Here is a 12,638-nt window from a genome sequence, read left to right on the forward strand (position 1 = left end):
TAGGACAAAAAGGATGAACCACACCACTATAAAATGGGAGGATATGACAAAAATATCCTCAAAAATTCCTTTGTCATCTTCTTAATGGCATTCAATTGCCAAGGTCACCCAAATGTATTCAAAAGAAGCTAAAAATGTGGGTTTAAGTCAAGGTATAAGGATGAAAAGTTGGACCAAACCACCATAAACTATGAGGATATAGCAGAAACAAAGCTAGGAAAGTATCGTTGAAATGTCTTTAGTGGCCTTCAATGTCCAAAGCTACCAAACACACTCAAAAGCATCTAAAAATATGGGATTAAGTCTGGGTGTAGCCATGCTTTAACATCACAAAATTTTGTTGAACCTATGCATATATGGAACATCAACTAAATTTGGAGCAATAGAGAGAAGATTAGCATGGCCTTTGAACAAGGATCATACAAGAAAATTGAAAAATGGTCTAAATTTTAACATTATTGAAATAGGGGAATGGGTCAAGTCTTAAGACCAATAGTGAAGAAGGACAAGTTCCAATCTAAAGGTATATTTCACTAAATTGAGAGGTTGGGGTAAGATAGTAGCACATACTTGTCAAGTGAAAGAGAGAAACCTTAGGAAGCCACACATCACTATTAGACATTGAGCCTTGAAGGTTGACCTTTTCAACACAGTTGAGAAATAACAAGTTGGGGAGCTTGAACAACTTAGAGTGTTTGAAAAGAATAGAAGTAGGGAGTGAAGACCAAAGCCATGATTAATTGTGCCAAGGATGGTGAGGAACCTACAATATTTCATTTTGAATATTTACAAAGAAAGCATGGATAATAAATTATTTTTGCTATCAAGCATGCTCAAGGAGAGATGACAGTGAATAAAAAATAATGGGAGATGTTTGCACTAGCTATTAAAATAACAAGTGATTAACCAAGGCATTGATTATAAAGGTTGTACTTTTTATAGTCTCTCAATTTGAGAGAAGCCTCCTTTTAATCCTTTACACTAAGACGAGTTGTCCAATCTTATATAGGGCATGGCTAACGAGAAATCTTTAGGGACAGACAAGATTCGATTTGAATTTTACAAACTGTTATAACTTATGGTTTTTTATCAGGAAAAATCCATTTTAGATATGTTGTCAATCCTTTGGGGATTTTATTATGAAAAAAATTATATATGTGGAAATCATTGAGCTTATGCCAAAAGGTTAAAATGGAAAATTAGTTCAAATATATATATTTAGACATATATATGAAAACATGCATATTTTTACGTTAGTGAAGATACAAATGAAAGCAAAAAAAAATACCTAAGATACCTGAAAGCCAAAAAGAAAAAAATGAAAAGTAAGTTCGAAGCATTTCATTTGTATTTCCCTAGTCCATGAAAATCAATCCATTGACTTTGACAAAAGGCCCACCCAAAGTTTCAATTTTTGTGAATCTTATTGCTTCAAACATATATCCTTTATAATCTCTACCATCTTGCACAATTATTTATATCTTTGCTGGTGTAATTAATATCTAAGACTAAAGACATTTATCCTTTCACAATTTGTTTTGATGACTAGATTATTGCTTTTGAATTTGAATCAGAATTAACATGATAGGTCTCTACCATCTTGCACAATACTTTATATCATTGGTCATGCAATTAATATCTAAGACTAAACACATTTATTATTTCCCAATTTGTTTTAATGAGTATATTACTACTTTTGAATTTGAATAAGAATTAACATGATATGATTTTGAATTAAAATTTATGCTAATAAACAATTTCATTTAATTTCAATTACTTTTTTTTGTAAACTTGGTAGTGCTTCCTCTATTTATATTAATTTTCCAAAATCATAGACTTCCATCTATTACAGGTGACTTACTTTCCCAAAGGAAACCAAGTTGCCACCTGTCTACATTAAAACCTGTCCAAAATTTAAAAAGGTTTTTGCTATCCATCTAGCGACATTGTTTTGACTGTCTATACTACTGCTCAGATAAAACAAATTAAACAAGTGAATGCATTTCATCAAAATTTTATCAGATTTGAACTAGACCGTTGCATCAATCCTCATCCAAGGATATTACTGGGGCTGGCGCTTTGGCACTGGAGCCAGGCATCTCGCTCCTCTTCATATCTTGTAATGTCTGCTCAATTCTCCACTTCATATCTTTTAGTGTCTACTCAATTCTTCCCAAGGCCAAGTTGTTTCTGTAGGTCTGTATTTGAACTGTTGCTATTTCCCTGAGTAGTTCAGCCCTGACTGGATCCTTTTCCTTGTTTTTCTCCTGTGCCTTTGTTCTATCACCTGCTGCTTGTTCTCGATTCAGGGTCATGGCCCATGCCACCACATTCTTCATTACCCAATATTGTTGTATGGTTTGCCTAAAGAGGGAGTGACGGCCTCGAGAATTCCCTGGATCGGGAACCATGCTTTCCCACTCCTCCATGGGGATGTCCTGTGTCACGACCCTGCTACTTTTACCATAAAAAAAAAAAAAACTTTGTTATGTCCTACCTTCCATTTTACCATGGTTAGGATACATTTGTTTCGCACGAGTATATGACTTTGTATAAACGTGGATTATGATTTATGGCTCACACACCTTAATCGATATTCTTTAACATATGTTACACCTCGTATGTGGTCTTACTATACATTAACTTTTTAATAACTCAACGCATGCTGGTGCATTGGTTTTCCCTCGTCCGGATGGTCATTAAACTCCAGCGCCACATGGTGAACGGTCATGGCCAGGTGGCTGCAGGCCATGTGGAGCCATGTGACCATTCTACGGTTTGTGCATTCGATAAACGTGCCATGCTCCCGCCCAAACGAACGATGAAGATTGTGTCTCCAGATCGGACGGTGAAAAATGACCTTAGGGTTTGGTTGACATATAAGTTTACCGAGTTCTTCGGTTCTGGCTCATTTGCACATTATGCATACACAGGTTTTCCGACAGACTCCACCACCATACCACTCTGCTGCTCGCACAGGTATCTTCTTATCTATGGTAAAATGTTACAGCTTACGGTTAATTCATGGCATCTACTCTCTCTCAGGTTCTAACGTTTACCTCCATACTTTGATGATTTACACAGTGCGGTGCCGTGCAGAAGGGTTTGGCTTCCATGGCGTCGACCATCCGAGGGATCTTCTGATCGACCTGCATTCCTTTCGGGTAATCCCTTCTCAGTAGTATGTCTAGACATTTAGTCAGCTTGGAATGAATGTTTGGCGGTTGTTAATGACCGACGGAGCTGATGCACGGTATTTATGTGCCCAGGTCTGTTACTCTGGTTTCGAGACTTGATGTTATTCACAGGCGGCATTCTTGGCCGATTCTGTACTTTACAAACCCTTGGGTTTAGAAGTTGTCGGTTTATGGCCACAGGCCAACCGAGGGTTTTGATATTTGGTCATGTTGTTTTACAGTCGTTTATATAAAGGATTTGCTTTACACAATGCACAGTCCATATTTCTTTGAAACTTGCTATTACTATGAGCCGGGGTTACCCGACCTGTAACGCCTGTTAGCATATTTATTTTTTCCTTACTCTACAGCCTTATGGCAATGAATGTAATATGGAATGTTTGCATCTTTTCGTGCATCTTAAGTTTATCCTTAGTTTTGTACAGACGTTCATCGTCTCTGAACGAAGTTAATATATTTATATATAATTTCACAGGCATGTTTACCGTATGTATTGGTTTCATTTCTTGGGAATCATGACAAGATTCATTTGTTGCGGTCTCAGGCATCACGGCCTGCTTCCGGAACAAAGGGAGCAGGTCCAACCCTTACCGCCTATATTTTCTGGGTTTTGTATGAGGGTTTCTACTCAAGTTCGATATTCAGAAATGCATCTTAGTAAATTGTTTATGTTTATAGTTGGCGCACAGCACATCCATCTCATTTGTTTGGCATACCGGGACATTCATGTTTTAATGTTGGTTTGAGGTTTATCTGAGGGTTTACCCTGCACTACTGTACCTAAATGTTCTTTGTCAGTGTAATTATTCGGCTTTTTATTTATTAATGACCCGGCTGTTACACAGCGCTCTACCGTCTTTCTTATTATCGGTTAAGCTTCAAAAGTAATTTATGGTCTCATACCACAGGTTCATAGACATAGTGACTTTACATGCATTGCGTCATATCTATACTTGCATATGCTCTGTATCTCGCTGGTTTCTAATAATGAACTTTCTTTATTTGATTCTGGCCGCAGTATGCCACACCTCTGTTATAACTTATATTTCATCTATGAGTCTGTACGCGGTCGTTAAGAACAAGATTTTATTCTGTTAGCTGTATATTTATTTACACTCTCAGACTCAGGAATATTAACTCGTATATCTGTGTCTGTTTATTTCGGTAAAGAAAATGTCAGTTAGTGCATTTGTATATTTAATCATGGTTTCCATCTTGTCAACGAGAAGTCTCACTGTCGACTGTATATATAAATACCACACTTTAAATATACCTGTAATCACCTCCATAAAGATAAACACAGGCACTTGTATTTGCTAACATTTCTTTTTCTAAATCAAGAATCTAGACCATTATATTCCATATGCAATCATTACCTGATTTTAAGTAAAGCTATCTAATAAGCGTACCTGGTAATCTGCTACTGTCGCTTTGCTGTAATGTTCACCTGCAGTAATCTAGCTCTTATCCTCCCAACCTCGAGAATCCACTACACTGGATCTCCCCTCCGAGCTATCTTGTAGGCCACAGCCTTTTTCAAGATTCAAGCACCACGGTGCAGGGTTATCTGGTCATAACCAGACTTAACCCAGTATTCACACTCTGCTCTCTCCTCTGGAGTCCGCCTCTGCCTGTTCCCTAACAGCCCAGAGGTTTTTCCTTTTCCACCCCTTTCTGGGTGAGAGGCAGTTGTCTCCTGTTCAGTTTCTTAACTGATTCTTTTCTTTTAATAGAAAAGGCCCCTTTGTGGAGGCTGCCATCATTCTTTCAACACATGTGTATAATAGTTCATTATATTTTCTTTTAACAAATAATAATGTCTTAATAACAAGCTGTCACCCATATTGTTTTTACCACAACAATTACCGGAAATTACAAGTTACCAGGGTTATTACATCTTCCCCCCCTAGGATTGGACATCGTCCCGATGTCCATTCTTATCAAATAAATTTGGATAGGCTTTTCTGAAAAGTTCCTCGTCTTCCCACGTAGCCTCCTCAGGGCCATAATGCTGCCACAGCACCTTAATTTGGGTAATAGCCCGTTTCCGCAGCTGCACTTCTCTCCGGTCGAGAATGCTCTGTGGTTCGACTAGGACCCCGCCTTCCGGTTCGACCTGCAAACAACCAGCACTTAATCAATTCCTCATTAAGTGTAGTGGTATAATTAAACCTAATCGGATCAATTCTTACCCGTACATCTTGCCATTGTATAACATGTCTAGGGTCATACACATATTTCTTTAGGACAGAAACATGAAACACATTGTGAATCCTAATGTGGCTGGGTAAAGCAAGTTGGTAGGCCACCGGTCCTACTCTAGCGAGAATCTGAAATGGTCCGAAATATCGGGGAGCTAGTTTAGCGCACCCGCTCCACTGCAGTGCGCTCCTTCTAGTTTGAATCCTTACAAATACATGATCACCCACTTTATATTCTGCAAATCTTCTTTTCTTATCTGCGAAACTTTTCTGTCTGTCTTGTGCAGCCTTTAGGTTTGCTCGTACTTTCTTTACCATATCTTCCATGTCCTTTAACATTTCTGGACCCAAATTCAATTTATCCTCTACCCCACTCCAACCCGAGGGTGTGCGGCATTTTCGCCCATACAAAACCTCAAAGGGACTTAGCTGGGTGGAGGTGTGATACCCATTATTGTAGGCAAATTCAATCAAATGCAAATATTCTTCCCACTGAGTAGGCTTGAGCATCACATTTGCCCTCAGCATATCTTCCAATACCTGATTGACACGCTCAGTTTGTCCATCGGTTTGTGGATGATATGCTGTACTAAAATTCAGCTGGGTGCCCAACTCAGCAAACAATGTTTTCCAGAAAGTGGAGGTGAACTTCACATCACGGTCCGATATGATTACCTTTGGCATTCCATGCAGGCGGAACACATTCTGCATAAAGAGATGCGCAATTTGTACCGCCTTGTAGGTAGACTGTACGGGTATAAAGTGTGCTGCTTTACTTAGTTTATCAACTACAACCATAATAGAATCATTACCCTTCTTCGTTCGTGGTAAACTAGTTATAAAATCCATGGAGATGGTTTCCCATTTCCATTCCGGAATAGGTAGGGGCTGTAACAGTCCCGCTGGGTGTTGGTGTTCAGCCTTAATTTGCTGGCACTCCAAACATTTTGCCAAATATTCCACCACTTGCCTTTTCATTCCAGGCCAGTAATACTCTTTTTTGAGTGCCATAACCAACTTTTGATATCCTGGATGACCGGCATAATGGCTGATGTGGAATTCATCTAAGATCAGCTTCTTAAGGTCACCGGAGTTGGGTACATACATTTTTCCATTGAGATACAGCATCCCCGTGTTATCCAATGTATACCCTTGCTGTAACTTGTCATGATCAGCTTGCTGTACCTGCACTTTCAAATGCTGATATTCTGAGTCGTTGTGCGCTGCTGTTCTTATTTGTTCAACCAGCGAACTCTGCCACCGGCTGGCTGAAAGTTCACATAAATTATGAACTTTTCGACTTAAGGCATCTGCTACCCGATTTTCTTTGCCCTTTAAATGTTTTATTTCGAAGTCAAACCCACTTAGAAAATCTGCCCAACGACCTTGTCTCGCGTTCAAAGTGGGCTGATTGAAATAATGCGTTAGGCTATGATGGTCGGTTAACAGCAGAAATTTCTTTCCGAGAAGATAATGTCGCCACATTTTAAGGGCATGAATTACAGCAGTTAATTCTAAATCGTATGCAGAGTATTTCTGTTCATGTTCTTTTAATTTCCTAGATTCATAGGCTATTACCTGCCCTTCCTGCATCAATACTCCCCCCACGCCCTCTTTGCTTGCATCAGTGCACACCACGTAATCCTTATTAGGATCTGCGATTCTTAAGATGGGTGCGGTGGTGAGTAGGTGTTTCAAACGATCAAAACTCTGCTGACATTCTGCTGTCCACTTAAACGCCCTTCCTTTCTTTTGTAATGAGGTAATAGGATAGGCTATTCTCGAAAAGCCTTCCACAAATCTCCTGTAATAACCAGCTAATCCCATGAAGGACCTGATGTCCGAAACATCCTTGGGTGTAGGCCACTCCATAATAGATTTTATCTTCTCGGGATCAACCGCAATTCCCTCATTTGTAATCACATGACCCAGATATTGAATTTCTTCCTTAAAGAAATCACATTTGCTAAATTTAGCATAAAGCTGATGCTCCCGAAGAGTTTGCAACACCAATCTAAGGTGCTCCTCATGTTCCTGCTGGGAACGAGAATATATCAAAATGTCATCAATGAATATCAGTACAAACTTGTCCAAAAACTGGTGAAACACGCTATTCATCATGCACATAAAGGTGGCTGGCGCATTGGTTAAACCAAAAGGTAGCACTACGAATTCGTAGTGCCCGTAGCGTGTTCGGAAAGCAGTTTTGGCAATGTCCTCATCCTTGATCCTGATCTGATGATAACCAGATCGCAGATCAATTTTGGAAAACACCTTTGCTCCTTTCACCTGATCAAAAAGTTCATCTATTCTGGGTAGAGGATACTTGTTTTTGACCGTGAGCTTATTCAGCTGTCGGTAATCTATGCACATGCGAAAGGTCCCATCCTTCTTCTTCACGAACAATACTGGAGCTCCCCAAGGTGATACACTAGGTCGAATGTACTGCTTATCTAGCAATTCCTGGAGCTGCAACTTCAATTCCGTCAACTCTGGTATGCTCATCCGGTATGGTGCCCTCGATACTGGAGCTGCCCCTGGTACCAACTCTATAGTGAAATCTATGTCCCTTCTTGGAGGCAGACCCGGAATCTCTTCAGGAAAGACGTCTGTAAATTCCTGCACTACTGGTATGTCACTTAATGCAGACATCTTATCTTTTTGATTCGCATAGCCAACCTGTATGGCATAGATTTGACATTTCTTTCTAATACACTTAGCTAGTTGTGTTGCAGTTATAGGTCGAACCTGAACAGGACGTTTAATTCCCTGCAATTCCTGCTGCTGTTCCAAATCATCCTTGTAGTATATGGTCTTGGTTTTACAATTCACCAACGACCAGTGCTTCTCCAGCCAGTCCATACCAATAAGTATGTCATAGGAACCTAACGGAAGTATATTCAAATCTGCCTTTACAGGCTGTCCAGCTATACTAAAAGAACAGTTATTCACTTTAGCTAAAACCCGCCTTTTGGCCCCCGTAGCCAGCTGGACCAACCATGGGTTTTTAAACTTTTCTGATGGTAGCTTACAATGTTCCACTACTTTTGGACTAACGTAACTTAACGTAGCCCCTGGATCAATAAGTACAGCTACAGAAAGGTTTGAGATCTTACCTTCGAATTCCACCATGGAAGGTTGATATTCCGCTTGCCGGTCTTCTAATGCTGCATTGATCCTTGGTACACTGCGTGCCACGTCACCTACAGTGGAAGCTTCATGGATTTGAGATATCTGATCAGTTCTTTTACGCTGCGGACAGTTCCTAGCATAGTGCGGTCCCTCACATACCCAGCATTGAACTGGTGGTTTGGTTCCTTCAACCTCTGATTTAGCAGGGGGTTCACTAATCCTGTTCTCGTTTGGCTTAGGCCGGAAAGTTCCCTTACTCGTGCTTCTGTTAAACTGTCCTTTTCCAGCCCCTTTGCCACCATTTCCGTGGCTGCCTTTGTTGTTTCCAGCATTTCTGCTACCTTTTCTCTCATTCCATTTTCTGCTGGGAATTTCTCCCTTTTGTTTGTGCTGCTGGTAGCAAATTCTGGCCTTCCTAATTGCCTCATCCATAGTTCGGGGGTTGTCAAACTCGATTCGCTCTCTGATATAGGCTGGCAAACTACTCACAAACCTTTGCACCTTGGCCTTCTCCTCTTTTATGTAAGGCACATAACGCAGTAGAGAGGTAAAGCGATTTATGAATTCATCCATGGATTGTTGTCCTAGTCGTAAATCATGAAATTCTCGCGCCTTCTCATCATAAAAGCGCTCAGTTAAGTACCTCTCCTTAAAATATTTCTGAAACTTTTCCCAGGTTATGCTTTGCTCACTTACCCCCTTCACAATTTTAATTTCTTCCCACCACAAGGTGGCTTTGCCTTGCAACTGGAATATAGCCAACCGTGCCTTCAGATTTTGATCATATTCGTACAGCTGAAAATATTTATTAATATTAATCAGCCATGCTTCTGCTGCTTCCTCCTGTTCTCCATCAAAGAGTGGGGGTTTGATTTTTCGAAATTCCCCCTGTAGTTCCGTTCTCTGTCTCTTGGTAGCCTGCTGCTCTTGCACGTTATCAGAATGGTCTTCCCGCTCTTCTGAAATTTCAGGAGCATAATTCCGCTCCTCAGTGCCCCTTTGCTGTTCTGCACTGGGACTGGGTAAGGGTGGATTTTGTTTTACCGACAAGCTCTTCAATATTCTTTCCTGTTCCATAGTTAATCGTGCATTGTCTTCTCGCAAGCGTGCCATTTCACCCTTCAGTTCTTGAACGGTTTGAAGTATTGCCTGATTAGCACTGCGTGTCTCAGCACCAAGCTGAACCCACAGTCCTGTGTTGTCTGGTGGAATGCCACCAGCTCCCGGCATTTCCTCCATCTTATTGTATAACTGTCAGCTGTGGAATGTCTCAATATGTTCCTGATATACACAAAAAGACATGATTAATGACATTGTATTGTATACATATATAAGATAATTGTTCTTTCTGTTCTTGTTGCTGTTCCAGAGGTCTCAGTTTTTGAAACCTCGCTCTGATACCACATTGTCACGACCCTGCTACTTTTACCATAAAAAAAAAAAAACTTTGTTATGTCCTACCTTCCATTTTACCATGGTTAGGATACATTTGTTTCGCACGAGTATATGACTTTGTATAAACGTGGATTATGATTTATGGCTCACACACCTTAATCGATATTCTTTAACATATGTTACACCTCGTATGTGGTCTTACTATACATTAACTTTTTAATAACTCAACGCATGCTGGTGCATTGGTTTTCCCTCGTCCGGATGGTCATTAAACTCCAGCGCCACATGGTGAACGGTCATGGCCAGGTGGCTGCAGGCCATGTGGAGCCATGTGACCATTCTACGGTTTGTGCATTCGATAAACGTGCCATGCTCCCGCCCAAACGAACGATGAAGATTGTGTCTCCAGATCGGACGGTGAAAAATGACCTTAGGGTTTGGTTGACATATAAGTTTACCGAGTTCTTCGGTTCTGGCTCATTTGCACATTATGCATACACAGGTTTTCCGACAGACTCCACCACCATACCACTCTGCTGCTCGCACAGGTATCTTCTTATCTATGGTAAAATGTTACAGCTTACGGTTAATTCATGGCATCTACTCTCTCTCAGGTTCTAACGTTTACCTCCATACTTTGATGATTTACACAGTGCGGTGCCGTGCAGAAGGGTTTGGCTTCCATGGCGTCGACCATCCGAGGGATCTTCTGATCGACCTGCATTCCTTTCGGGTAATCCCTTCTCAGTAGTATGTCTAGACATTTAGTCAGCTTGGAATGAATGTTTGGCGGTTGTTAATGACCGACGGAGCTGATGCACGGTATTTATGTGCCCAGGTCTGTTACTCTGGTTTCGAGACTTGATGTTATTCACAGGCGGCATTCTTGGCCGATTCTGTACTTTACAAACCCTTGGGTTTAGAAGTTGTCGGTTTATGGCCACAGGCCAACCGAGGGTTTTGATATTTGGTCATGTTGTTTTACAGTCGTTTATATAAAGGATTTGCTTTACACAATGCACAGTCCATATTTCTTTGAAACTTGCTATTACTATGAGCCGGGGTTACCCGACCTGTAACGCCTGTTAGCATATTTATTTTTTCCTTACTCTACGGCCTTATGGCAATGAATGTAATATGGAATGTTTGCATCTTTTCGTGCATCTTAAGTTTATCCTTAGTTTTGTACAGACGTTCATCGTCTCTGAACGAAGTTAATATATTTATATATAATTTCACAGGCATGTTTACCGTATGTATTGGTTTCATTTCTTGGGAATCATGACAAGATTCATTTGTTGCGGTCTCAGGCATCACGGCCTGCTTCCGGAACAAAGGGAGCAGGTCCAACCCTTACCGCCTATATTTTCTGGGTTTTGTATGAGGGTTTCTACTCAAGTTCGATATTCAGAAATGCATCTTAGTAAATTGTTTATGTTTATAGTTGGCGCACAGCACATCCATCTCATTTGTTTGGCATACCGGGACATTCATGTTTTAATGTTGGTTTGAGGTTTATCTGAGGGTTTACCCTGCACTACTGTACCTAAATGTTCTTTGTCAGTGTAATTATTCGGCTTTTTATTTATTAATGACCCGGCTGTTACACAGCGCTCTACCGTCTTTCTTATTATCGGTTAAGCTTCAAAAGTAATTTATGGTCTCATACCACAGGTTCATAGACATAGTGACTTTACATGCATTGCGTCATATCTATACTTGCATATGCTCTGTATCTCGCTGGTTTCTAATAATGAACTTTCTTTATTTGATTCTGGCCGCAGTATGCCACACCTCTGTTATAACTTATATTTCATCTATGAGTCTGTACGCGGTCGTTAAGAACAAGATTTTATTCTGTTAGCTGTATATTTATTTACACTCTCAGACTCAGGAATATTAACTCGTATATCTGTGTCTGTTTATTTCGGTAAAGAAAATGTCAGTTAGTGCATTTGTATATTTAATCATGGTTTCCATCTTGTCAACGAGAAGTCTCACTGTCGACTGTATATATAAATACCACACTTTAAATATACCTGTAATCACCTCCATAAAGATAAACACAGGCACTTGTATTTGCTAACATTTCTTTTTCTAAATCAAGAATCTAGACCATTATATTCCATATGCAATCATTACCTGATTTTAAGTAAAGCTATCTAATAAGCGTACCTGGTAATCTGCTACTGTCGCTTTGCTGTAATGTTCACCTGCAGTAATCTAGCTCTTATCCTCCCAACCTCGAGAATCCACTACACTGGATCTCCCCTCCGAGCTATCTTGTAGGCCACAGCCTTTTTCAAGATTCAAGCACCACGGTGCAGGGTTATCTGGTCATAACCAGACTTAACCCAGTATTCACACTCTGCTCTCTCCTCTGGAGTCCGCCTCTGCCTGTTCCCTAACAGCCCAGAGGTTTTTCCTTTTCCACCCCTTTCTGGGTGAGAGGCAGTTGTCTCCTGTTCAGTTTCTTAACTGATTCTTTTCTTTTAATAGAAAAGGCCCCTTTGTGGAGGCTGCCATCATTCTTTCAACACATGTGTATAATAGTTCATTATATTTTCTTTTAACAAATAATAATGTCTTAATAACAAGCTGTCACCCATATTGTTTTTACCACAACAATTACCGGAAATTACAAGTTACCAGGGTTATTACATCTTCCCCCCCTAGGATTGGACATCGTCCCGATGTCCATTCTTATCAAATA

At 40.3% G+C, this 12,638-nt stretch overlaps 3 protein-coding genes and 1 pseudogene across 3 annotated transcripts; 3 read left to right on the forward strand and 1 right to left on the reverse strand.

The window, feature by feature from the left end:
- Positions 1–342: 342 nt before the first annotated feature.
- On the forward strand, positions 343–452 carry LOC149212641 (U6 spliceosomal RNA; annotated as a pseudogene).
- Positions 453–2,572: 2,120 nt separating this feature from the next.
- Positions 2,573–3,512, forward strand: LOC149212642 (uncharacterized). The gene is made up of 3 exons (XM_089390632.1): positions 2,573–2,979; positions 3,085–3,164; positions 3,270–3,512. The coding sequence occupies exons 1-3, from the start codon at positions 2,663–2,665 to the stop codon at positions 3,428–3,430; spliced, it is 558 nt and encodes a 185-aa protein (XP_089246758.1). The 5' UTR covers positions 2,573–2,662; the 3' UTR covers positions 3,431–3,512.
- A 1,776-nt stretch (positions 3,513–5,288) lies between these two features.
- Positions 5,289–9,769, reverse strand: LOC149212643 (uncharacterized). Its single transcript, XM_089388769.1, has 4 exons — positions 9,359–9,769; positions 7,829–9,190; positions 5,847–7,345; positions 5,289–5,313 (listed from the first exon to the last, which is right to left on the reverse strand). Exons 1-4 carry the CDS (start codon positions 9,767–9,769, stop codon positions 5,289–5,291), a joined length of 3,297 nt encoding a protein of 1,098 aa, XP_089244895.1.
- Positions 9,770–10,116: 347 nt separating this feature from the next.
- Positions 10,117–11,094, forward strand: LOC149212644 (uncharacterized). Its single transcript, XM_089390633.1, has 3 exons — positions 10,117–10,473; positions 10,579–10,658; positions 10,764–11,094. Exons 1-3 carry the CDS (start codon positions 10,157–10,159, stop codon positions 10,922–10,924), a joined length of 558 nt encoding a protein of 185 aa, XP_089246759.1. The 5' UTR covers positions 10,117–10,156; the 3' UTR covers positions 10,925–11,094.
- The last annotated feature ends 1,544 nt before the right edge of the window (positions 11,095–12,638 follow it).

This window comes from Pinus tabuliformis, chromosome 1_1 (genome assembly GCF_031772625.1).
Source record: "Pinus tabuliformis cultivar Carrire ecotype Pingquan chromosome 1_1, CPIR1, whole genome shotgun sequence".
Classification (NCBI taxonomy): Eukaryota; Viridiplantae; Streptophyta; class Pinopsida; order Pinales; family Pinaceae; genus Pinus; species Pinus tabuliformis.

Excerpts from the sequence above, each read along its gene's own strand:
- LOC149212642 (XM_089390632.1), top strand. The coding sequence starts at position 2,663 with ATGCTGGTGCATTGGTTTTCCCTCGTCCGGATGGTCATTAAACTCCAG. Across the intron at positions 2,980-3,084 it reads CCACTCTGCTGCTCGCACAG|TGCGGTGCCGTGCAGAAGGG; the intron begins GTATCTTCTTAT and ends TGATTTACACAG. Across the intron at positions 3,165-3,269 it reads TCGACCTGCATTCCTTTCGG|GTCTGTTACTCTGGTTTCGA; the intron begins GTAATCCCTTCT and ends TTATGTGCCCAG.
- LOC149212643 (XM_089388769.1), bottom strand. The coding sequence starts at position 9,769 with ATGGAGGAAATGCCGGGAGCTGGTGGCATTCCACCAGACAACACAGGA. Across the intron at positions 9,191-9,358 it reads AACAGGAGGAAGCAGCAGAA|AAATATTTTAAGGAGAGGTA; the intron begins GCATGGCTGATT and ends GAAAAGTTTCAG. Across the intron at positions 7,346-7,828 it reads AGCAGTACATTCGACCTAGT|GAAGAAATTCAATATCTGGG; the intron begins GTATCACCTTGG and ends GATTTCTTTAAG.
- LOC149212644 (XM_089390633.1), top strand. The coding sequence starts at position 10,157 with ATGCTGGTGCATTGGTTTTCCCTCGTCCGGATGGTCATTAAACTCCAG. Across the intron at positions 10,474-10,578 it reads CCACTCTGCTGCTCGCACAG|TGCGGTGCCGTGCAGAAGGG; the intron begins GTATCTTCTTAT and ends TGATTTACACAG. Across the intron at positions 10,659-10,763 it reads TCGACCTGCATTCCTTTCGG|GTCTGTTACTCTGGTTTCGA; the intron begins GTAATCCCTTCT and ends TTATGTGCCCAG.